Source organism: Pomacea canaliculata, linkage group LG3 (assembly GCF_003073045.1).
Source record: "Pomacea canaliculata isolate SZHN2017 linkage group LG3, ASM307304v1, whole genome shotgun sequence".
In the NCBI taxonomy this organism is placed as follows: Eukaryota; Metazoa; Mollusca; class Gastropoda; order Architaenioglossa; family Ampullariidae; genus Pomacea; species Pomacea canaliculata.
Window position 1 is genome coordinate 32,766,654 of NC_037592.1, and position 25,965 is coordinate 32,792,618.

The 25,965-nt window shown below is 39.5% G+C and overlaps 2 protein-coding genes across 2 annotated transcripts; both read left to right on the forward strand.

Annotated features, from left to right (window-relative positions):
* Positions 1-10,122, forward strand: LOC112560904 (sacsin-like). Its single transcript, XM_025233015.1, has 7 exons — positions 1-1,216; positions 3,796-4,027; positions 4,397-4,522; positions 6,179-6,326; positions 6,803-7,730; positions 7,973-8,601; positions 9,348-10,122. The coding sequence occupies exons 2-7, from the start codon at positions 3,911-3,913 to the stop codon at positions 10,097-10,099; spliced, it is 2,700 nt and encodes an 899-aa protein (XP_025088800.1). The 5' UTR covers positions 1-1,216; positions 3,796-3,910; the 3' UTR covers positions 10,100-10,122.
* LOC112560903 (sacsin-like) lies at positions 10,118-25,938 on the forward strand. The gene is made up of 2 exons (XM_025233014.1): positions 10,118-20,310; positions 21,356-25,938. Exons 1-2 carry the CDS (start codon positions 10,147-10,149, stop codon positions 21,635-21,637), a joined length of 10,446 nt encoding a protein of 3,481 aa, XP_025088799.1. The 5' UTR covers positions 10,118-10,146; the 3' UTR covers positions 21,638-25,938.
* The last annotated feature ends 27 nt before the right edge of the window (positions 25,939-25,965 follow it).

A 25,965-nucleotide genomic window follows, 5' to 3' on the forward strand; every position in this document is an offset into this window, starting at 1 on the left:
GCTTATTTTTAATACTCAAAAAACGGGTTGCTGCTCCTGTTCAGGACTGTGATGTCGTAGTTTCTGATCCTGAATAAAACTTTAACCAGCAATTGTACCAGTAAAGTCGTCTATGAATTTGAAGCTTATATCCGACATCTTTGCGCTGCAGGACTGTTTTGGACTACAACTAAATTAGAAAACAACAACAACGTAACACAATAAAATAAACTGTTTGGTAATCTTGTTTTCCCATTTTGGGGGATACAATTGTTGGGATAAGTTTAAATAATGAATAAACAGAAGTGTACGTTGCAGTAAAAGGAAGTGACTCGGAATCAGACTGATCTACTTTTGTGATGCCAAGGGAACTATACAGTCTAAGAAAAAAGTTATTTCCTCAGATTTTACAAATTTAATTTTACAGAACTCACACTGTTTACGGTATGTGCTTTAAGCATCGATGCATCTATGCTTGTCTTGTAAACAATACGGGTGTATCGACGCAACTGAGCAACAAAATATTCAACAAAACCTGAACGATTTATTGTAACTCAGATGAAAAAGTTTGCTCAAAGTAAGCGAACTGTTTATTGTCGTGCAGTAGGTAAATCTCAATGGAAAGCGTGTATGGTTTATTCAAGGGCAGACGGTAAACTAAGCTGGAAACATCGGATGATTTAGAATAGACTAACTGCACACCTTGACCTCGTCAGAAGGTATATTTGATTGGACCTGACACCTGACAGACCCGTCAATACTGAGAAGCACGATTCTCGTTTATAACGGACTTGTAACGCTCGTACACACTTGCTTACATACAAATACGTGCGCGTCTGTGCATATGCATAATGTCTTGCTTAACGTGTTAGTGTGAATAAGTGTAGGTTTCAGTGCAACATGGTAGGCAAAACAATATTTGTTAGCATGAAGGAAGTTAATTATTTTTTACCACCCACTCACATACCTTTTCTCCCAGTGACTCTTTTTTACATTCACGCCGCAGGATATCTGTGAAATACGGCGTAGTTTGATTTGTATTGTCGGTAACTGTTGACAGCAATGTAAACACAAAATGAAAGGAACATTTCTCACGAATGGAAGCTACTTTCACTTTCTCGGAATCAGAAATGAGACGGCAAAGCCACACGCCATTGTGTGGTCGCCTGTCACACGACACAGACGTGATCACAACTGACTATGACCTGGCGAAAAATGCAAGGACCACGCTCAGCAGGTAAATATATCTAGATATATATAGAAAGAGAATGATTTTCTATCCAGTCTTAAGAACATAAAACAGTTGTCGTAGGTTTACTTGTGTATTTTCTAGTGTTCGCACGTTGCATGTGCATGTTATTAATGGCGGCTGAGAGTGTACTGCAATGGACGTAGGTCGGTAGATGTATAGCATTGATCTATTAGGAACGGCATGTTAGTCGGAAAAAAAAAAACACCACACAACAACTGATCTGTCTATTGCAGCATTGTTTATTAGTAGAAAAAGAAACGAAAACCCGTCAGACCCTGGAAAAGGTCCGCGCAGAGATAATATTGAGAGGAAGTTTCAGTACCAATGAAAATTATTTATTTTTTAAAAGCAGTGGATTTTTAATGATCAAGAAACAGTCTTTAGTAAACATTTCAATATATTGCTCTGTACATTCACAATTTTTATTCTTCTGAAGTATAGCTAGGCCTGTACACAAGATGTTAAGTTTGTCAGGTGCCCGCGGTGAGTTGTCCAGCTCACAGCCCTACACACTGGCGGCAACGCTCGCTCGTCCTGTAGCGAAAACAAACGCTATAGGCACGTGCCTCGTGGCAAACATTCAGAGAGGGGGGGGGGGGAATTGGTGTTTTACGCCGTGTCAGCAGCTAAGGCTATATTACGGCAAGCAGCCAGCCCTGTAAACAGATGCCACGTGCAGAGAAAGATCAGCGTGCCCGAGACGAGAAATGAACTCAGGGCAGCCAACCTTCACTGTATTGGTGACAGGCGCTAACAGCGCTAACCGTTGCGCCACCGGACCGCTCCATTCAGAGAGGGACAGAATGAAACTAGAAGAGTTAGCAAGTTCACGGAATGTCTAACCATCAATATATCGAATCGGGGACCTTAATTCTTTGCATAACTCTGCCTTTTGATGTCATGAAGTTCATGCTTCTAGTATAGCGAATCTCAAAGCACATTTGTATATAATATTGATATAATTGTTATGAACACCTTTCACAAATATGCGCTTTAATGCATATAATTTGTTATGTTGAAGTGATTAATATGGTATTTACGTGATGTAAATGCTTACTCATGCAAGGAAAGTTAAACGTCTACAATAGTAAATCAATAGGTAGCCACAATTTCTTTACATAAATGAAAACAAACAGCTATTGAGGGAACGACTTGTCATCATTTTATATTCCTGAATACTTTACATTTTATTTTTCTCAACTCCACTCTCAATAATTGTGAGAGTGCTGTCCCTTTGCCTAACAGGCTGAGGGGATCGGCTCTCCTTGATTTTGTTTATGTTTTGTCGTCGTGCTTCGATTTGGATAAAAGTGTCGGACATTCATGTTTACATGTGTTGCTGCTGCGCTTTCTTCCTCTTCTGGTTTGCAACAGGACGGTATATATAATGCATATAATGTTATTTGAGGTGTAAACTGTTTGAATCTATCGGCTGGATTTCACTCCGTCTGCTTCACTCGCTTTGGCAGCGACCTTGAGTTGCATTGAATAAACTGAAGTGATGACCACCTTTACTGAGGTTTCATGTGAGGTTTCACATTTCTCCATATTCTCAATATTGCTCAGTATCGTCTCAGTGTTCTCCTGATGTCACTGACATTATTCTTTGGAGTCGTTACCGTTAAATCCACAGTGATCTCCCTTTACTGCTGGAACGAAACGAGTCCTCGCATTACTCTTCCTTCTACATCATTCTTGCTTTTTTGTTCTAGTTCTCAATTAATTTTGTTTATATTTTATGATTTTGTTCTGCGTCTTTGTTACTACTTTTGTTGACTTGTTATAGCTATTTGTTACTATTTTGTGATCTTGTTAAACGCAATGAGTCTGACTTAGGCTGAGATATTGCGCTTTATAAATTCCCCATATTATTATTATTATTAAACCACTGTTCTTCTGTTTTACTCCTTTCTCCTGCTGTAAATATGATGTTACATTTCTTTTTAATATATATGCAGAAGATATTCCCAGGTTCTACCAAATAAAAATAATACTTCCAAAAGTAATTTTGTTTTAAATTCTGTACGCCCTGTAATGGCAGTCTGTGAAATACAAGCTCTTGTACAGATGTTACTGCTGAAACAGTCTGTTCTAAAGAGTTGCAATTAACAATAAACAAATAAGTAATTTAGTATCAAACGTGTTCGTGTGTTTAGATATGTTTCCTTTATTGTCCTGTAGTATATCCTAGAAACTTAAAAATATCCACAAACTTCACTTTGTTAGAAACTTCATTTTTTTGTTTGTTTACTGTTCTCATGCAGTCTGTACTCTGAGCGAATCCCTTACACATTTCCAAACATCATTTTTAACTTTGCTTACGACCGTGTCTTTCACTCTGGTAAGCGTATTTGAAAAACGCCGAAACAATTTCGTTGCTATGGAAGTTTTGAAAGCATGCTTCTAATTCCTGGAGCTAGTATTCCCAGAGTATGGCTACGGGGTATATCTGGGTGTATTTGAGTGTATGAGATATATATGTTGACCTAATGACACTGTGCTAGAGACAATGATCACAGTGTCGTCATCCACACTAAGGAAACGCTGTGATATTCTTATGTCAGGGATACGCCCTCCCACTTCACTCGGCATGGCAGACCAACAGTGGGTACCACGTAAGGTCTACTGGTGTACCTGAGAGCACCAACAGACCCTGACTCCTCACATTTGAAGAGAAACATGGCAGAATCGTCTGAGGACTCGGAGGGCGAGGAACTGGAGCTGATCCGTCCTGGCCTTATCCGAGAACTTCGCAATGTGCTGGACGAATACCCGGATGATGGTCAGATTCTCAAGGTATTTTTTCATTTCAGTCTCTCTCTCTTTCTCTGAGCAAAGAGAAGGTGAGAGAGAGAGAGAGAGAGAGAGAGAGAGAGAGAAAAAGAGAGATTATACGTGACTACATCGCTATAAATAAAAGGAAAGGCTACAGAATGACACGGCTGCAGTTTCAAATAAAATGATACATAATAAAATAGACAAAGAAGAATTCATTTACTTGCCAAGTGACATCGCACGAAGGACATTTCTGAAGGCTGAAATAGTATTACTGCAGTTTCCAAAGGACATTATTTTTACTTAAACGATTATTGTTGTTGTTAATTATTCTGTCATTATCGAAAGGAAATGCTACAGAATTCGATAATTTCACTCAATGTCCCGAAGGAAATGATACAGAATGCCGAGGACGCGGGGGCAAGCAGGGTAAAGATCCTGGCAGACAGTCGAGAATTTCACAGACAGGAAGATGCGCGAATAATAAAGAAGCACCCTCATCTGAAGTTCTTTCAGGTAAGCTTGTTTTTCCATTTATTATTATTATTTTTGTTGTTATTTTTATTATAATTTGTCTGTGTGATTTAGACGCTCAGCACAATATATCTGTGAGATACAGAAAAGACCCGGTCGTACTATTTCAACCTTACAGCTGCTGACACCATTTGACGCCACTTGTTGACAAGAACAATCCAAAAAACACTGGGGGACATTTTTGGGTTAGAGCCGACTGTCATGTCATCCTCTCACACACACAGACAGAACAGCACTTTCTTTAAAAACAAATCACAGTGAGTGCCTTGGACTGTCCAGGTCATACTAAATTGTTGCTTTTTGGACTTCAGACGAGACAATGTAAATTACTTCTGATTACCCGTAAGCGATACAGTTCAGAAAGCATTGAAGATCATATACCAATAACCATGTGTGGGCTTATCAGGAGGCAATAAACACCGACAGGGGGAAATAATACAAGTAACAAACAACTTGCACAAGAAAAAAAAACAACAAAACTGCAGGCCTTCTCAGGGGGAATTCTAACTTTACATTAACTAGGCTTTATCTTACATTCAGCTTTAAGGTATCAAATATACCCGCACCCAAACACGGGTACTATTTCCCAAGCAGGAACTTTACTGTTTATTAAGTATTAATAATAAAATAAATAAATTTAAACACTGTGAACCCCACACCGTTACCTTTTTAGACTTACATCTATTGACATAGACGGGACAGGTCCATAACGGTATTTGTATTCAGTTGTCAAGTGCGCGAAACTCGGTTTAGTGCAAAATATTACGGTTCCTCCATTGCTGCAGACGTTTAATCTATCGAAATAAGTACATGAGCAAAACTTCTGCGTAAAAAACACTTTTTGCCATTTATCATAATAATAATTCCTCTTTACTAGATATCTTTCATCATTTTAACTAGTATAAAAAATACAAAGTGTTATCAATAATTAAATGTTTCCCAAACTTCTGGTGCAAACATTGTCTCCCTTGCGTACACACAGCACAAGTAGTAAGTTATTTCCCTTTCACCGATATTCACTAAAATATAAAATCGAAATAATACGAAAGTTTCATGGTTCATTCGCCTTATCTGAGAATAGTCTCACAACCAGTGACCACCGTCTTCATGTCACGAATTATTTATCCTTTACTTTGCAAAGATAACCTTATGTCAATTGACCTGTAGCGACCAAATACGGAGAGAAGCCAGTATGGTCAAAACATATGTACATCCCATACTTGCTGTCTTCCATTTGGTCGAGGTCAGTGGATGTAGGCCGGCTTGGTGGCGCAACGTCAATGGAGGTACTAATGTCAGAAGGCTTATGCAGCTTTCTCTGTTCTATTCTTGGCCCAGGAAACAGTCTTGTTAGCTACCAACGCTGCTAATGTAACCTTTGAATATACTGTTTCAGGTCGCCTTTAAAGATATCTCAATTTGACGAACATGCAAGTTATCATAGTAGAGATATAGTTTAACTGCCTCAGGTCACTTGTATGTGGACTATTATATTAATATACACACCTTCACACTCGGTTTTGTTAGCATTATACTGGCCTCTATAGGTGAGCTGCTTTATCACAAAACAAATGAAGGCAATTACTTCAGAAAAAGTTATTAAAAACCAAACATATTGTCTTCATTGTTGTGTCATAGGGTCCAGCACTCTGTGTGTACAACAACGAACAATTTACCGAGAAAGACTGGGAGGGTATCCGCATGCTACACACCAGTGTCAAGGAGAAAGACCCTCTCAAGGTCGGCCGTTTTGGTCTGGGATTTAAGTCAGTATTTCATTTGACAGGTGAGATTTTGCCAACGTTTTTCATTAAATATTACATAAATGTCTTAAATAGAAATTATATAATTTTAAATTTATGTAGATACCTCTTTTATAAAATACTAGTTTTAAAGTGTGTCACTGGAACAGCAGACGTCCTTACGTTTGTTTTTGTATCTTGGCTCATACCTGACAGAAATGTTTCAAATTGGGCCCGCAATATAACTCACAATAAACAATACTTTAGGGAAAATTCAGTTTACTAGTTAACTTTATAGTAAAAATATTTGTAATTTTGTAAAACTAGATTGATATAAAAAGTGTGAAACTTTGGATTACAACGAAACATTATAGGTATAAATGTAAATATCTGAAGTTTAATGGTGACTACTTGTGACAGAATATTTTTTTCAGTAACTTTGTTTCTGTGTGTTTGTATACTTAATTATGTCAAAAAAGAAGGGAGAGCTAGCTTCTTATACAAAGACCTGTATTTACAGATCGTTTGGTGATCGTCAGTGGAGAGTTTATTATGTACATGGACCCGTTCAAAGGAGCGGACAGATACTGTGTCCGCAAACGTCTGGCAGGGACAAGGGGCAGAGAACTGGAATCTCTTGTTCGTTGTCTGGATGCAGTGTTTCTCGCGGGATCCCCACATTCACTCGACAGAGTGTTCAACTCTCAGACTGGCCTCTTCTCAGGCACACTTTTCTGGTTTCCACTCAGGCGTCAGGAGAGCGAGTTGTCAGACACACTGTACACAGAGGCAACCTTGAATGATCTACTCCAGGCTTTTAAAGCAGAGGCGAATTCTATGCTGATGTTTTTAAAGAACTTAGAGAAGATCGAGCTGTACACAAGAGACGCCAAAGAAACAAAGCTGGTGTTCACAGTCGAATTGTCAGCGGAGTGCGTTAGTGCTGTGAGGGCGGAGAGGTCAAAGTTCAAGGACAGCGTTCGAGCAGCCACGCAAGACTTACCTCTGGAGCCTGTGTGTAACTGGTCTGAGGTCGAGGTGCAGATGTCTGGTCGTAACCTCCGGAATCGGTCCCAACATAAGGAGCGATGGCTGGTGGTCAACTACCACGCGGGCAAGAATCAGGCAAGCGACCAACTATTGAGGCTGTGCAGAGACCCGAACCTGAGTTACCAGCCCTACGTGGGCGTGGCCGTGCCTCTAGGAGGGCAGCGAAACTTTCAAAGTCAGCTCTTCTGTTTCCTGCCGTTACCCTTGGAGACGAGGAGTCCCACGGGACTGCCAGTGCACGTCAACGGGTTTTTTGCTCTGAGCCAGAACCGCCGCCATATCAAGTGGCCCACAGCCGATCAAGTACACAACAGGGCCCACATGGAGCCTGCTCTCCAGTGGAACTGCCTGCTGGTGGAAGAATTGCTTCCCTTAGCCTACATCGCATTGCTTCACAGGTAGAGTTATCTTTCTTGTTGGCACTTCCAGATACCGGTATTTACTTTTTAATTTTAAGAAATTAAATACAAATTTTAAATTTTGTTTTACAATTATGTAGTGTACTACCTTTTTTTTAGTAGAATTTTCTAATTTTCTCTGTGTTTTATCGACCACTGTGATAAGTATTTTTTTTTTTTTTGTCTTATGAAGATCAGTTTATAATATTAATTCATGACATTTTCTTTAAATCGATTCAAAGACTTCAAGAGATTCATGACAAAAAGCCAGACGAATTCTACAAAGCCTGGCCAGATGTGGCAACTGTGGATAACCGATGGCAACCCCTAGTACGAACACTGTACACAAGATTGTCCCAGGGCACATTTTTCCATACTTCAGTGCCGATAGACACCTGGATCCCGCTATCCCAAGCTGTGTTACAGAACTTGCCTCCCTCAGTGGAGCCAAAGGTAGTGCAAGCTATCATACATATCTACACCATCAGCAATGAGAAGGTCGTCCGTCTACCACATCACGTGATGTCAGGGCTCCAGCAGCTTAGTCTTGAGAATGTGGCCCAAACCATCACACCCCGCCATGTCAGTGAACTGGTTCTTACACACCATCAGTATCTCCACGACGAATATAAACTGCTGCTGCTACAGTATCTCTGTAGTCATGGTAACGATCCGCAGCTTTTGGTTGATCGGTTTCTGCTTCCCCTTCAAGACGGAACCTTTGGTGCTTTTAGTCTCCGTGGAAAGGCTGATGAAGTCTTCTTTTGCGAGAAGGAGACACAAGTTCTCTTTCCAGGTCTGGAGAAGGCGATGTGCAGCAGCAATGTGTCAGAGATCATTAAGAACCACCTGAAAAATCTGGCAAAATCTGGTAGGTGTTTCTAAGGTACATCTTGGATTATAGTCTATGCGATAAATCGCTATTGATGAAACCTAGAATGAAATTCTTACCTTTTAGCTTATAGCAATATGACCAAACTGACTCAATAACGATACCACTTTGCCCTAATTAGGCATCAATTAAAATATTTTTGTGTGAAAACAATGGAAAACACAACAAAAGGCGAGAAAATGTAACACGTCAAAGAGTTGACGCCAACAACTACTTAATACGCTGGACTAGACAATGAGATATTTCACTTTGCTTCATAGAAGATAAGTATATCAGTCCTATTGCCAATTTTGTTCAGAATTCGTGTGTTTGCTTATGTATACAAACATATAGGAAGGGAAAGCTTCAGTAATTTTTTTTAAATTACAAAGTCAGCGTCACATACACACAAGTAAATCGACTGCACGCATAACACAGGGCAATTTTAGTAGCAATCGACGTTAACAAAGTACCAGGACCGAAAAAGATGTTAAGTTCTTACTAACCAATATACATGGTTTATCGTCCTGTTCATTTGCATTTTGCATAAGCGTGAAGCCTTTTTGAACAATTAAGTTTTGTCACCGATGGGAGAGAGCTTGTCCTAAATATATAACCCTGGTATAGATTTTTTAAAAAGGAAATTTGGTCAATTTCTCCACAAATGAGATAATTAAATATTTAATTTATTAATAATTAAATTAAAATAAGTATAGTGTAACATTTTGATATTTGTTTCTGTTTAGGTGAGTTTTCCTTTCGGATCGTAACATGCATTGATGTGGCGAGATTGTTGGAGATGAGCATACAAACAAGATTTAGAGGTTCCTCCATTAGACTTTCCTCACAAGACAGCTGGATACAACAAGTATGGCTTTACCTTAAGAATTCTACTCCGTGGAATGCTGATCTCTCTGGATTATGTCATTTAGCATTATTGCCGTGTTTAGAAGGACATCAAATAAAACTTCTGCCACTAAAAGGAATCTACGTTAGCCTTTCGGCCCCAGGGATGTCACAGATAAACAAAGATTTGAGTAGCTCGCTCTCGAAGCTTGACATCACGGTAGTTTCATTGCCGCAGTATGTTTGCGATCACAAACAGATACTGGGTGGCCTGGTCCATTACCCAAATTCACACGGGATCTTAGAGGTCCTTGAAAAGGTCAGCACTGACCCGACAACACGCACGAAAGCAGAAAGTGATTTCAACAGAACAGCATCGGAGGCCGATATCTCATCCTTGATATCGTTCATCGCTAATGCCAAACAGTTAGAACCACGGAAGGTGAGCGTTCTGACAGGTTTGCGGTTGTTCATCGACATGACCACCAAACAGTTTGTCTCAGTCAGAGATGTCAACGTCATTGGTCCACGTGATCCACTTCCAGTGTTGCCCCCGAGATCACTGCTGATGTGCGACGAGTCCTCCAGATCAGCTGCATTAAAGATTGGGGCACTGAAGTCACTTTGCACACAATATCTCAAGACATCCTGAAAAATATCCAGCACGGAAGTTATACAGATTTGGATATAAAGCGTTTTATGAAATATTTTCTTAGTAACGCGGAATTAATGGCCAGAGAAGATCTAACAGCTTTGGCAAGAAATGTTACATTCGTTCCATCGTCCTCTGGGAAGCTTCATAAACCATCTGACATGTATTATTCTCTAAGCAAAGATTTGAGAGAATTTTTTCTAGGAGAGGATCTGTTCCCTTGTGATGAGTTTGCACAGCCCAAGTTTATTTCCAAACTGAAGAAATTGGGACTCAGAGATGAAACGAAAGTAAAAGAATATGATCTTGTATCAGCTGCTCAGCGCATTGAAGATCTTTTTACACGTGGAGACAAAGAAACAGCTACCAGAAAAGCTGAAGGGCTATGGGCGTTATTATTGAGTCATGGACATCAGTTCAATCTCAGTAGGCTGACGAAGATACAATGCATGCCTTGTCTACAAGATCATCAAAAGCCGTCACACTATCCAAACAGCTTACCACTCCGGTCAGAACCAGCAATTGTAAAACCCTGTGACATGGTTATTTACTCACATCTGATATATTGTGGATCCACAAAATCAGTTATGAGACACGGAATGTCCAAGAATCTTACAGACTTATTGAAGGTGAGTGAGTTGATTCTTCAAGATGTTCTCATGCACCTACTGAACGTTGTAAGCAGCTACGATGCTACACAATCACCCTACTACAAGTCTATTCTGCACGAAGTATTTAAGTCGCTGAAAAATTGCAGAAATGAGCCAAGTGTCAGTCAGCTTGTAGGAAAGACAGACTGCGTGTTCGTTGAGTCCGAAGGTCGCTTTGCTTGTCCAAAGCAGTTTTGGGTAAAGAAGAGGTCTGAAGACATAGACTTGAGTCCATACAGGTTTCCACTGCACAATGAAATGTCAGATGTGAGTGATCTACTATTAAAGTGTGGCAGCTCTGAGTGTCAGGACGACAAACTTCTGCAAGAGGTGTTGAACGAGATTAAAACAAAGCATGAGACCGGAAGTATTTCCAAACCTCAATTCACTAAAGATATGCGGCTTGTTAAACAGATTCTGGATGTCCTGAAGGAAAGTGACTCAGCAGCAAGTGGCTGGGTTCTTGTTCCAATCAGCCACGAGCGCCAAGATCTCCTACAGTTCCGTCATGCAAAGGAGTGTACAGTCTGGTCAGATTCGTTAAACTTTACCTTTGCAGTAGAAGGTAATGAAGATGAAGATATCTTCTTTGTGCACCGTGAGATTTCTAAGGACACGGCCTTAAGGTTGGGGGTTCTCGAGATGAAGGAGCGTGCTTTGACAGGCATAGAGGATTTGGATTTTGGTTACGGGCAGCACGAAGACCTGACTGACCGGCTTCACAACCTGCTCAAGGACTCGTACACTGACGGATTTTCTGTGCCCAAAGAACTGATCCAGAACGCAGACGATGCTGGGGCGACGGAGGTAAAATTTCTCTTGGACGAGCGCGAGAACAGGGATGCACGGACGAACTTGATTAGTGAACAGATGGCTTCCCTACAGGGGCCCGCATTGTGGGCATTCAACAACGCCTCGTTTTCTGACGAAGACTTTGAAAATATTGTCCGACTAGGAGCCGGTACCAAGAGAGATGACGTAACAAAAGTGGGAAAGTTTGGGCTTGGATTCAACTCTGTCTACAACCTGACTGATGTTCCCAGCTTTATAAGTCGCCACACACTGGCTTTGTTCGATCCTCATGTGAAGTATCTCAAGGGTCGAGGGCTTAAGCTGGACTTCAGTAAACCAGTCAACCGTGCACTGCTGGTCAGAATGCCAAAACAGTTCAAACCATTTCAGGGTGTCTTTGGCTGTGCCCTCCACAAAGAACGTGAAGTACAGTACAACGGCACATTATTTAGGTTTCCATTAAGAACTGAGGATCAGGCTTCAGAGAGTAAAATCAAGAAAGAAGCGTATTCTAAGAGTAAAAGAAGAAATTTTATCAAAATGCTATTAGAGAGAGTGGGAAATCTCCTGATGTTCACACAAAATGTAAAAACGCTTGAGATTTATTATCTTTCAAGCAAGAGCACCAACCCGGTTGACGCAGAGTGCATTTTGACCTTGAAACGAAATTCTCAAAGAACAATCATCGCTCCACTCTGCTCTGACATAGACGAAAGTGTTGTGCAGTTTATAACTAAATACTGGCATCGTGCAAGAGATGTCAGACTGACTGAAGACATAATTGAAGACATGAGAATCACAAACAGTGCAAAACTCCACTTTAATGTGAATCCCGGTCAAAGTAAAACCCAATGGAGGATTAGCTGGGCGTCTGGTGTCAACCAGTCTGCAAAGTTAGCGGAAATGTATCAGCACGAAAAGCACATTCCTCTCGCAGCAGTTGCTGTTTTGTTAAACGACGGACACATAGCATCATTATCAGAAACTCCGTTTGGTTTCTACAAGTCGGGCCATCTCTTTTGCTTTCTGCCGTTGCCGGAAGAAATGGTTCGCTTTGTCCTCCCAGTCCACGTCAATGGAACCTTCTCTTTGACCTCCAGTCGTCGCAGTCTTCTTGCCAAGACGGAGGACGATGTGCCCGGTATGCCTGGCGATGAATGGAACAGGGCTTTGTTTGCAGATGCCGTGTGTCGTGCGTATGTACTGCTTCTTGAAAGCCTTCACAAAGAAGCTATGGTGGATTTGAATTTTCACCAATATTTTCTACTGTTTCCAAAAGCTGATTGCGAACCAAGCCTGATGAGACATTTCTACGCTCATCTAGTGAATGAAAAGAATAAACTGCTTCCTGTGCCACGATCAAAGTCATGGGTGTGTTTCGGAGATGCTAGATTTATGGATCCAGACTTCAGAGTGTCGGATGTTGGCGAGATTGCCTGGGATGCCCTAAACCACTTTTGGGGTCAAATGGAAGGAGTTCTGGTGCACGTGTCTGCCGACTTTCACCACCAGATTATCGCAGCAGGACAAGAAACGTCAATAAGGGAAAGAACAATAACTCAAATAATGTTTTACAGGGACTTTTTTTTCCCCAATATCGATGACAAAACCTACTGGACAGATGAAAATAGAGACAAACTAGTAATGTACGCCCTGATGCATACTGATCCTGACATTGGAGAGCTAGTCAAGCATTCATGTTGTATACCTTGTCTCTGCACTAATGAACTAAAATCTCCAAAGGACTTAATTGATCCACATGGTGAAGCTGCAAAGCTTTTTTTGGAGTCAGATGCTCGCTTCCCTCAAAATGCCAACAATCTTTATCCTGACCGCAAAAGAACGATAAACTTCTGTTCTTCCAAATGCTTGTCAAGGCTTGTTGAACTTGGGATGGTAAAAGACGATTTACCATGGCATGTGGTAATCGAAAGGGCAAAGTCTATTGGCAGCCTCATTGCAACAGACGCTGATAAAGCCTTGAGTCGAGCTTCTGCCTTGATAGACTACTTAGCACATCGTAAGGGTTCCTCGCTCAGAATCGCCAGCTGTCCACCAGATGTTCTCGCATCCTTGTCAAACATAAGCTTTTTGCCCGTTTTACGAAAACCAGAAGACTGGCCTTTTCCATGGGAAGGTAATAACACTGACAGTGCATTATCCTCTCCACGTGAACTCTTCTCCGATGTCCTAAAGGAACTGGTAGCTTGCAAGGTTAAGCTCATTGATTCTAAAGCATTTGGATTGGACAACTCAAGTTCAAAATTGGAAGTTCTACGGTCTCTTGGAATAAAGGATGAAGAAAAGACCGACAAACAAATGCTTCATTTAGTCATAGGCCAGCTTACTTTAATTTCAGAGCACTGTATCAGAAACTCCAAAATCAACAAACAGCTGATCTTAAATATATGTCAATGCATTTACAGATATTTTTCAGTCTGTATTAATGAGCCAGGCGAAACCTTGAAACAGATAATTTGCAGCAGTTTGCCTAATATAGCCTCTATCTGGGTTGGGTCTGGCTTTGTTCCGCCATCTAAAGTGGCGTTTCATAACAAATATAATTGTCAGCCGTTTCTGTTTGAGCTTCAGCGTGTATTCTTACCTTTCAGTCAGTTGTTTAAGGCTTTTGGAGTGAAGAATGAATTTGAGACACAGGACATACTCTTAGTGCTCCAGGAAATAAACAGGCAGAATTTTGGAGGTGCACTTTCTGACGGCACTATAAATGTGGTTTGTCAGTTAGCAGAACTGTTGCATGATGCTGCTAGGAGAACGAGACAGGATCATTGTCTGAAGGACGCAAATGTGTATTTACCTGACCGCCATGGTCACATGCAACACGTTTCATGTCTGTGTTTGGATGACTGTGAATGGGTTAAGGAATCAGAAACTATGAAGTTTGTCCACAGAAGGATTTCTCCCGAAGTCGCTGGAGTCCTGGGAGTGAAATCAAAACGAGTGCGTGACGTCGAAGAAATGTTCAGTAGCATTGCCATCCCCTTTGGCCAACACGAAGAACTGACGAATCGAATAAGACGACTACTAGAGGGCTACACGTGTGACTCGTCTATATTTTACGAACTTGTTCAGAACGCAGATGACGCTGGTGCCACGGAAATCAAGATCATCAAAGATTTCCGTTCACTTCGCAACGAGAGGGTATTATTAGGATGGGAGAGCCTGCAGGGCCCCGCTCTTTGTGTGTACAACAATAAGTCGTTCACAGCCGAAGATATTAAAGGTATCCAAAGTCTGGGCATAGGCAGCAAGCGTGAGGACATGCTAAAGACAGGCAAATATGGCGTCGGCTTCAATGCTGTGTATCACATCACTGACGTTCCGTCCTTTTGGACCCGCGAAGACGATAAAAACGATGTCGTCTGCATCTTTGATCCCAACTGTGAGTACGCTGCCGGTGCAACTCCAAGCAATCCCGGTATGAAGATAACAGATGTAAATCGTCTTCGGGAGAACTACCCAGACATGTTCGCTGGGTATCTGGGCAACTGCATTGACATGAAGCAGCCAGGAACCTTGTTCAGATTTCCGTTACGTCACGAGGAGATGGCAAAGAAGTCTCAAATCAAGAAAGACATTGTAATGAAACAGGACGACATTGTGGAGCTCACTGAAACGTTCACACAGCAAATGAGCACGTGTCTTCTGTTTCTTAATAATATTAGAACCATTGGCGTTTATGCTGTCAGTGACAATGACGAATTGTTGTGTGAATATGAAGTGACAATGACAATTGAAGATGATATTAACAAGAAACAGATTGCAGATTTTCAACGTCAAATATCGCAGTCAGCAAAAGACGTTAAAAACAAAACAACTCACATTAACGGTATTCAGCCTTTCGAAGTTGTCGTAAAAGCGGACATTAATGACTCAAAAGGTTTGTCTGAGGAGTACCTCATCGTCAACATGGCTGGTTTCACAGGCAGGGTAACTGTGTCTCGGGAACTGGATACTGAATGGCAAAAAGAACACTTCAGAATCCTTCCTCGTGGAGGAGTAGCAGTTAAACTGAAAAGCAAAGATCGGAAGAAACATCTTCAAACAGCAGTTTCAGGAAAACACATCGCTTTCTGTTTTCTTCCCCTGCCAGTAGAAACAAACCTTCCCGTTCACGTGAATGGTAACTTTGCTCTCGATCATGAAACTCGGCGAGACCTGTGGACAAAGAAAGATCACGTACAAACTGAATGGAACACACTGATAGCTACGGGTGTCATAGTACCTGCCTACATCAGAGCCATTGAAGTCATTAAGAAACTCTGGTTTGAAGACATAACATCAAAAACAATGAAGAAAGAGCATGTTTCTATGCTAAACTTTTATCATTGCTTGTTTCCAGATCCTTCTAAGGCTCCATCAGATTTTTGGCGAATGTTGATGAAATTTCTGTACAAGGAACTCAGTGAAAAAGAGTTCCCACTATTTCCAGTGGTTTTCTCTGACACTACAAATATGGAGTGGGTATCTGCAGTTAGCAGAGATGCTTTTCCAGGCTACTTCAGCAACCTTGAGTGGTCATTTAAAAAGCAATATACTTCTCTCTCAATGCCATCGCTCAGGTTCACGAGTCAGTACGACATGGCGAGAAAGAGAGCACAAGAACTGACAACTGTGCTGAAGGACATAAATATGAAGATACTCTATGCTCCATATAAAATATTTCAGTATTTTGTTGAAAGTGGAGTACAAGAAGTAAAGGAAGTCACACCTGAGGATGTGATTATATTTTTAAAGTCAGCAAAGCACCGGCGAAGTGATGGATGTTGCATCGCTGATCTTCCTCAACCCGTTTGTGAAACCCGCTTAAAAACATGCGAAAACATCAAGGCTCTGCTCGACTACGTTAAAGATGCGGAAGACTTTCTCAGCAATGTGGAAGGGCTGCCTTTATGTCTGCGTCAGTCCAAAGCTGTTTACTTTTTTGAGAGAGATGAGAGAAAAAACTTGCCATTTGTTTCAACATTTTTAGATTTGCTTCCAGGTTCCGATGATAGTTTTGTGCACGAAAGCATCATGGGTATGTTTTTGCCCATTTCTGAGATGACAAAAGACCTGCTGAGAGACCTTGACATTTCTTCGCTGACTTTTATGTTACCAGCAACGTTGCCGGAAGAACAATACAAAACTGGGCTTTGCAATCTCAACGTTGCACAGCCCTTTAAGGGATGGCTTAAACGCTTCTGGGATTTCGTTGGAACACAGATTAAGAGAAAAGACCACGAAGCTGATTCTGATTACCGGAGAAGAACTGATAAAGCATTAGAGTCACTGGCTCAATGGACTCTAATTCCTGCGGTGAGGAGGACTGCTAATGCTACACAGAGGATGTTGTATCCTGTGAAAGACTTACATTTGGTAGTGTATCTACAATCCTCTCCTACCGAATACCATCCCAGAATGTGGCACATTTTAAAAAACCTGCCAGTTCCTGTTCTTTGTATGGAATGTCTTCCTGACAGTAATAAACAAGTTCTTGTGGACATTGTAGCTTCAGTTTCTCACCCGTACGCCCTGCTGCACGCTTTGGCTTCTACCTTCGAAAACATCCGGGTCAGCATCGATGATGCTTATGAGGTTCTGCAATATTTCAGCAATACTCTGTCTGTGCTACAAGACTACTGTTCCGAGGAAACAAATATCCGCGACAGGTTGAAGAGACTTCCTTTCTTTGTTACGGTCCACGGAGAAGCCGTGGCGTTAACACAAGGGCTGAGTGTGTTAATTCTTTCAGATGATATTCCTTCAAGTGGCCTTAAAGAGTGGTCGAGTTCTCAGGCAATGATTTTGTTAAGAGCTAAACGTTTGCCGGGTGAAATAACAGAGATTTTGCATATGTCACCATCTTCTCCTGCAGATTTCTACGCAAAGTTTCTTTTGCCCACATTAACGGGACTTAGTAAGAGTGACATTCTCAAACACATGACATACATTAACGAAAATCTGAGCACTTTCAACAGATCGGAAAGGGAACAACTCGTTCAGCAGCTCAGAATTACGACCTTTCTGGATAAAGACGGTCTTCTTTGTAAGGCAAGCGATTTCTTAAGCCCCCATGAACCTGTCTTCCGCGAATTTTGCAACAGCTCATCATTACCGCCGGCTCCGTATAATGGCAGGGAATGGAAAACGTTCATGGAAGAATCTGGCATGGTCTGCAAAGTAAGTCATGACAATTTTCTTGAATTTGCACGTTGTGTTGAAGAGGATGGGAAGAGACGCATTTCAAGAATCGTAGAAAAGCGATCACATCTGCTAGTAAAACACTTGTTTTCCAGGGAGGATCTTCGGGAAGACCGCATTCTTCATAAAATAAAAAGTATTTGTTTTGTTCTACCTGCGACTTTGGATGAAATATACTATGGAGCATTCTTAAAAATTATTGCCAAAGCTCCAGATATACATCGTTTAGTTTCCTTCAGTGAAAGCTGTCAGGTACAACATGCGCATCTCATATGGAGCAGCAGCTTCATGCTGAAAGAAAGTTTAAACCCAGTGCATCTTACGTGTCATCGCAAAGACCAGAAGGAGATTTTACAGGAGCTACAGTTTGAAGAAAGCGCACCAATAAGAAAGGTTATTGAACATACACGGAACATATGCAGTACACTGGCGAGTGAGAAAGGACCTGAAATATTTTCTTTTCTTTCACAAAAGAGCGCGGGCTTTTTGACAAAGATAATGATGACCATATATGAGTTTTTCAGTAAAAATGCGAAAAAAGAGGATATCGAGGTGTTGAAGATGTTGCCAGTAATCTGTGATGTCGAGAACGAGAAAATGATGCGACCAGAAACCGTTGTCATTGACCTTCGACCTGAAGAGGCTATTACAGGGGAAGTTGAGAAAGCCCCTACAATGTTTGGACAGTTCTTCCCTTTTTTCCAGACACTTGGTGTTGACATGAATGTGACAGCAAACAGTTATGCAAAAGTCCTTTGGCGTCTAAAGGATAAAACAAAAGATGAAAGACTGATTGTTCAGGAACTGAACATTGTGAAAAAAGCAGTAGAAGGTCTGTTTCGATGCCTAAAATCGGAAACAAAAGAAACAAAGAACCTGTCAGTATCCCACCTCTTTTTGCCTAACCGCAGAAAAGGTCTTGAAACTTCGACTAACTTGATCTTTGTAGACAATAAAGTTCTAGGAAAACGATTTAAAGGATCATTGGCAGACGCTCAATTTTTCCTTGGGTTCAAGTCATTAGAGATTAAAGTTTCACGATCTCTTGATGAAGTAAAATTGCTACCAAATAAATATCAAATGAAGTGTTTTTCTAACATTGTGAGAGAAATCATACCAGATGATGTCAAAAGCAGAGCCTTTGAAAGTGAACAGTCCAGGAGAGCAGAAAACAAGCTACGAAACCCTTTTGCTGTTAAAGCTATTCTTTGGTTTGTGTACAAAAAGCACCAGAAACAAAATTTTGATCAGTTTTTAAAGGAATCAGAAGAACGAATAACGCAATGTCTGACACACATTACAGTCAAGGAGGTAGAGAATCTGCACACGGTGCTTTACTTCAATGTCGCAGTTGTAGAAAACAGCCAGCAGGAAAAATTATTATTTATAGACAAAAGAGAAGACACTTTTAGGTCGTGTACTGTTTATCTCGACCAAAAAGTTTGTAACGACACGGAGAAGCACAATGAAGAAGTTTGTAGGTTTTTATTCTTTGCTATTCAGTTTGTTCTCAACACTGATCTTGACATGTATTACTTGACGAAAGCGCTGGAAGATCCTGCTAAAGCTATGAAAGTTTTTGAAAAAGATGGTCTGCATATTTCTGGTCGTTTAAGCCATTCAGACTATTCTGTGTTTCCCACACCAGGATCCTTCATACCAGTTGAAGATCACTGCTTTTTAGACAGTAGCTTCTGCCAGTATTCTGCTGAGGAGTTCGTCGGTTTTGAGATGTACGATCCTCTAATAAATGGTAACGAGAAAGGTGAACTGGAGTTAGGCACTAGAGAATGTGAGGCAAACCCAGTGTACATCTACGCTGTAGTGAGAGGAATGGAACACGAGTCGGAACAGAGGAAACTGCCTCCCTTGTCCCGCAAGTACCGGATCTTCCTTGGTGATGAAAAAGGAGAAGCGGTAGTGTCGGTGTTGCGAATCTACAAATTCGTCAGAAAAGAAAAGACTGCAAACAGCGTTGCTAAGCTATCGGATGAAAGTGAAGCTAATCGGGCAAAGAGTATGCGACTTGACATCAAGGCTGTGCTCAGGAAGATTCGAGAAACTCTGATAGAAGCTTGGCAGCTACCAGACGAAGCAGACCGCCGAAGAATAATAAAGCGATTGATTCTCACCTGGCACCCGGACAAAAACAGAGACAACGAGGCCTTCTGTACACGTGTGATGCAGATGCTGAATCACTACATCGAACGACTAGGAAGAGGCGAGAAGATTCGCATAGACGAAGATGAAGATGAACAAGAACATGTTGACAGTCGCTTCTATAGAACATCAGCCTCCTCCTCCTCCTTCTCCTCCTCCTCCTCCTTCTCATCATCATCGTCATCATCAGCATATTCTCATTTCTTCGATTTTATGAAGCAGCGAGCAGAACAACACAGGGATTACTACCAGTCCAGCAGTTGCAGTTCCACACCAACACCCAACAAACAGACTGGAGAAGGCCGCCGCTGGTTCCGCCAGGCGCAAGCTGACCTCAGGTTCGCCCACACGGCCAGAGACAGCTTCCGGCAAGGACATAACTGGATTTGCTACCACTGTCATCAGGTTAATGATCTGTAGTTTTTTCTTTGAGTTCGTTGTTAATTAGCATACTGCTTCTGACTCCTATGTCTGTGTGTGTGAAAGAGAAAGATTAAAATTTTAAGACACGCTACAACAATAATCGCGATGATGATGTCATAACACAGGATAGGAATGAAGAATTATACCTTGGTAATGGAAGCTGTAGTCTAAATCAATTTAAGTGAACTGAAGAAGTGGTTTTAAATTGCTTAACCGGTCGGTAATTTTTCAGACGGTTACCATTCCTTTAAGGTAAATATTTCGGAGATCGCGACTGATTTAAATGAACAGATGCAAACACAGGATTCTAGCGGACCAAATATAGTTTCTGACAGTTTATTTGCGAGTAGCAGATGCCATAAGAAAATAAAACTGAATATCGCAATTGACATGAAGCCCCTCAGTCTTCTCTGTTAGTCATTTAGTTTTTAGTTGAAAAAAAATGTTGTGGTCTAATAAATGCAAGAGTAATATAGACTTTTCAGAAATAATGTAGCTTTATCACTTTTCTATCTAATTTCTAAAAATGTTTGTCAATTTAGCTGTAGGTTTTCCGCTTCACATTTTCATTTCACAACACATGCGTACTCACACCCTTTTTTGGGGGAATTTTCTTTATGACGGTCGGTTAGGTCACTCATCCAGCTAGTTCCCTACCCAAGGTTTTCTCGTCAGTAATTGCTGATAACCATGAATACGAGCCCTTAATGATCAAGAGAACATCTAGATTCTAAACCATATGTAACTCTGTGACAGAGAGCTACAGCTTTTCAATCTGTGAAAGTATAAGGTAAGGTTCCAAAGTCAAAGATGTAGAGGTCAGGGGACAGATGTTAGCTGCAACATTTTTCCAAAGAACTATGATTTTAGTGATCAGGCATGCTCAAAAGAGATAAATAAATAGCAAATAAATTTACTTGGATTGAAAGTAATAAAATAAATTGGAACGGATGAAATAATGCCTGTAATAATCAGATAGTAATGTGGTATTCATGAATTTATCATAGAAAATTTGTTTCTTTTGCAGGCTGTAGAAAAGGCCATCAAAGCTGTGTTGTTTAGCAAGGATGCGAACACTTTTAAAGAAACTTCTCACGATATTAAATCACTTGCCTCCCTGACTGGTGATTCTGAAGTCATTGGGTGGGCGAGAGAGATCGAGGATATTGTAGGTCTTCACACTCGAATGCGCTACCCTGATGCACTGACATATCCCAGCATCCCTGATGACGTGTACACCGCAGACCAAGCCAGCCGGGTGTGTAGCATCGCCTCTAGCATTGTGCACAGAGTAGAAAGTCTCCTTTAAATAAAATTAATGTTTCGTTTTTTGCTGAATGATTTCCCAATAATCCATTAAATGTCTTTGTTTCATATTCATTTGTGTAAATAGTCTTTTAACGGATTTAGTGTGTGCTGACATACCATACTTGTCTGTGAACAAGCAATAGCTTACTACCACATCCATACAAACAATTGTACCGTTGATTATGGGGTATTGGTAAAAGGACTATTGAAAGACTGAAATTTCTTTCCTGCGTTCTTGATGAAAGCATTTTGACATTGATTTAAAAACATAAAATGTACACGATCAGATGATGGTATGTAAATATTCATAAACGCAAATCTAATGGTTCTAAGTCCTGGCCAGCGACTAGAACAGTTTGGGCTTCGGTAAGACCAGCATTTTTTTTAAGCGGGAGGAAAAGCAGTGCAGGAGCTGGTTATAGACTGATGTTACTCTCCACATATCGCCATGGTTTTGACTGTGCATAGAATGTTGTGTAAATTTTAAAAATGATACTTTCACTGATTTGTTTCTAATCTCTGATTTTGTAATTGTAAAGGATTTTTTAGACTTTCGTTTTATAACTTTTTAAGTATCCAAACTTAAAGTCAAAGCCAAAATTATTTTCATATTGTGGTCCAAACAATAATTTAATTTTTTTAATCTTGATGATGATGATGATGTTACATATAAGTGAAATATATGTGTATGTTATAATGAAAGTTGTAATAAAACATGTCTATTTAACAGCACATTTTCATAAACGAGATTTGATTGTATTTGTTTTAGAGGGTAGAGTTCCGCTTCTGACTGATACTTGAAAGATAAATACTTCCTCATTGCCTCTAGACTAAGGGGTTTATTGCTTTGTCAAACGCGATTTTGTAAATATATTTCTCGTTGTCTATTATATAAAATGTTAAATTAAACGTTGTTAAATGTATGTGAGCAAACTTAAGATTTCAAGTAAATATTTGATTGATAAACACTATACATGACTGTGAGTAAGCTTTCTTAAAAACGAATTATTTTGTTAAAAGTTTTCTGTTTTTGACGATTTTCATTTATTAATAACAAATGAATTTTTTGTACGTTTTAGACGTTTAATTTTCTGGCTTTGTCCATGTCTGTGTATTTTTTTTTATTATTCAGAGATTTTTTTGTGTGCATGAAGTTTTCAGATCTTTCAAGGAAAGTTTTAAAAGTTATTTATACAGTAAACTACTCAGTTTTGATATTAATTATTTGAGTTAATGTAGCTTACAAAGTATCGATCTTACATGACTGTTTAAATTGCCCACTGGGACAAATAAAGTTGATCATCATTATAAAGATACGTGCAAGATATGAAAGTCGGACGGTAAAGACATTTAAACTAATTTACTTGTTTTTGGCTGATTGCCTTGAGAAGGTCTGTACATGTGAAGATCTTCAGACCCTTTACATTTATTTGTGTGTTTGTTGTATGTTGGATTAGTTAATTTTTTCATGACAATAAAATTTTCTTTCTATTCGTCTGTCCATGTATCTGCAACGTTTATTTATGGTAGTAGTAATTTTATAGCCATTATAGCCAAGAATACATGTACTTGGGGATGCAGTTAATGTTCAAACCAATAACTTTTCCTTGATACAGTTCCATGATGCTCCCAAGTAAACAATAGTTGCATGCTGATGTTAAATTTCTCTGCTGCTGGATTCTTTGTTTTATTTTATGTTATTTTCGCATTATATTATCCTTTGATCATCAAGTGTTCCTTATAAAACAAGATGGTGGTGTGATGTCTGTACAGGCGCATTTAAATGGACAATGTCAAGTTTCGTATCCGTGCGTTACTCAAAGCTTGAAAATATTTTAACGACATTAGTGCGAGACACACAAAATAAAGCATTATATACTGCATTACTGTATCTTTAACATGTTATAGTTTGAAAACCACTGAGGGTTACCTTTACATTATGCGATTATACGATTTCACATTTGCTAACCATGAATTTTAAGTTCTTGTAAAACGTTTTATTAGTATACTAAATTCATTAAGAATCTGCATTTTATGTCATTTTTTGCTTTCTTTATTGATTTTCTTAAATATATTTTGGTCATATGAGGCCATGAAATAGTTTCTGGTTTTCCTATGATACCCAGATGCATTGTTTGACTGTAATATTTCATATGTATTGTTCGAGTCATTGACACCACGGACGTGTGTAGGTGGACTGATGTCTGCAGAGACTAACGCTTAGCCTCTTGCGAAGCTCTCCACGGCTAGTCTCGGCGAGCCTAAACAATGAATGTGACTAAACCGCAAGCTTTGTACAAACCTGCCATTTTTTTTGGTAGTTAATCTGGAATGTGAATAAACCGGAAGCTTTGTACATACCTGTCTCGTTTTAGTAGTTAACTGGACAAAATCGTCTGCCAGCAGTCTAGTAATGCAATTTCATGATAGACACTCATCACATTAACTTCGGTTGGTGATTTATATAAAACTTTTTTCATCAGTCTAATAGTCTCAGATATACTTCTGGATTCTTAATACATTCCGCATAAGCAAAGTTTCCTTCACTAACATTTTCCTCTCAGAATGTTATATATTTTTACTCTCTCATTTTGAAATTGTTTTCTAGCAAGGTAATGGAGTTAAATATACTTTTCCTGATCATTTGAATAAGAGTTATTTAAAAGTTATGAATCAACAGTTTTCAAGATAGCATGATAACTAGTTCATTTGCGGGGATACTTCTCACAATGACCTAGCTGAGTGTTATTTGTATCGTGTGTAAGTGGGACAATTTCTAGATGTAGCTTAGGAGAAGACTCAACCGTCGTTGAGTGACGAGTTTGTTTAAAGTCACCTGCATAATTTATACATGTTTTATATAATTTATATATTTTTTATATACTTAGTAGATTAAATGTTGTTCTGATATTCCTAAGATAATTTCTTTTAATATATAACTATTACAAGTATTTTTTAAAATTTTGATATTATAACCATACCTTAATCTTGTTTTAATGCTGGAGATATATTTAATAAACATCATTTCCTCTCATTGCTATGGTAAAATATTTATTGATTGTGTTTTAACTGAAGTATATTTTATCGGTATGTAACTATCATAGTATAACTATTATTATTAAAGTAATGACAAACTGCTATTTTGATAACTACTAATATGTGCTGTATTTAGCACTGATATGTGATATACATATATTTACATGTTAATAGTCAACATCCTATTTGTTTGTGTGTTCCGCAAACAGAATGTTGATTATATTCCATTTACCTGCTTTGTTTTAATGAAGCAGATGTATTTATTGAACACCATTTTCTTTCATTGAAGTTGCAGAATTCATTTGGAGGAATTACGTTTTCCTGCCTGGTATTTTTTATTGCATAGTTTTTTTTTAAAATTTTCTCTATTTCCTTATTATAAATAGTGTTCTTTGTGACATTTCTTGTACTTTTCCTTGTATAAGTTTTAGTTTGCTTAACATTTTGTATCTTTTATAAATTTATTTGTCTTTTCAATTTTTGAAGCTACAGTTTCTTGTTTTATGAGTATGTACTGATTGCTAATCAATGAGTTTTTGTCTTCAAACGGTCTTACCCTCACAGAGACCAAACACGCTTTTTTCATCAGTATTAGTTTTTAGTTTTAAATCTATCCTGCTTTTTTCTCCTTTTTTCCGTTTTCTGCTTGCACATGCTTGTGTGTGTCCATTTTCAAAGACTTGTAGTATTGCATGAAATAAAGTTTGCTTTACAGCCTTTCCTCTTGTGACAATATCGTGTATGTAAATTAGAACATTATTTCCAGTTGTCAGTGGTCATTAAAAGTGCCAATCTCTGAACAGTGTTTCCTAATGCAACATATCTCAACACAAGACAACTATCATAATAATGATAAGCGTTAGTCTTAACAACGGTGGAAGACACGGCAAAAATACAGTTCTGTTATGCTCACCTTGTATCTTAAAGGTAGAATGTAAAACACACTATGCTAAAATTACAAAGTTAGTTAAAGTTACAATCTGCTCCACTCATGACCTTGTTCAAACTGGTAAAGCTGTACCCTAAATTTGAAATGGAGGTGTTCATAAGTTTTTTGAAGCTCTGAAATCTTTGTTTTGTGGTTGGATCAGGTTAGAGCCACACCACAGTCATCAAGTTTACAAAAGTAGTCTAATTATTGAAGGGCATAGCTACATACTAATAAAAACTGTCAAACTTCAGGCTGGCTATGATACCTATGTGAACTATTCTCATTCCCATTACATTGCACTCAAACTGTTTGGTTAATAAAGTTTTTGAAACTTAGGCGCGAGGATATGCGTGTTGGTGTTA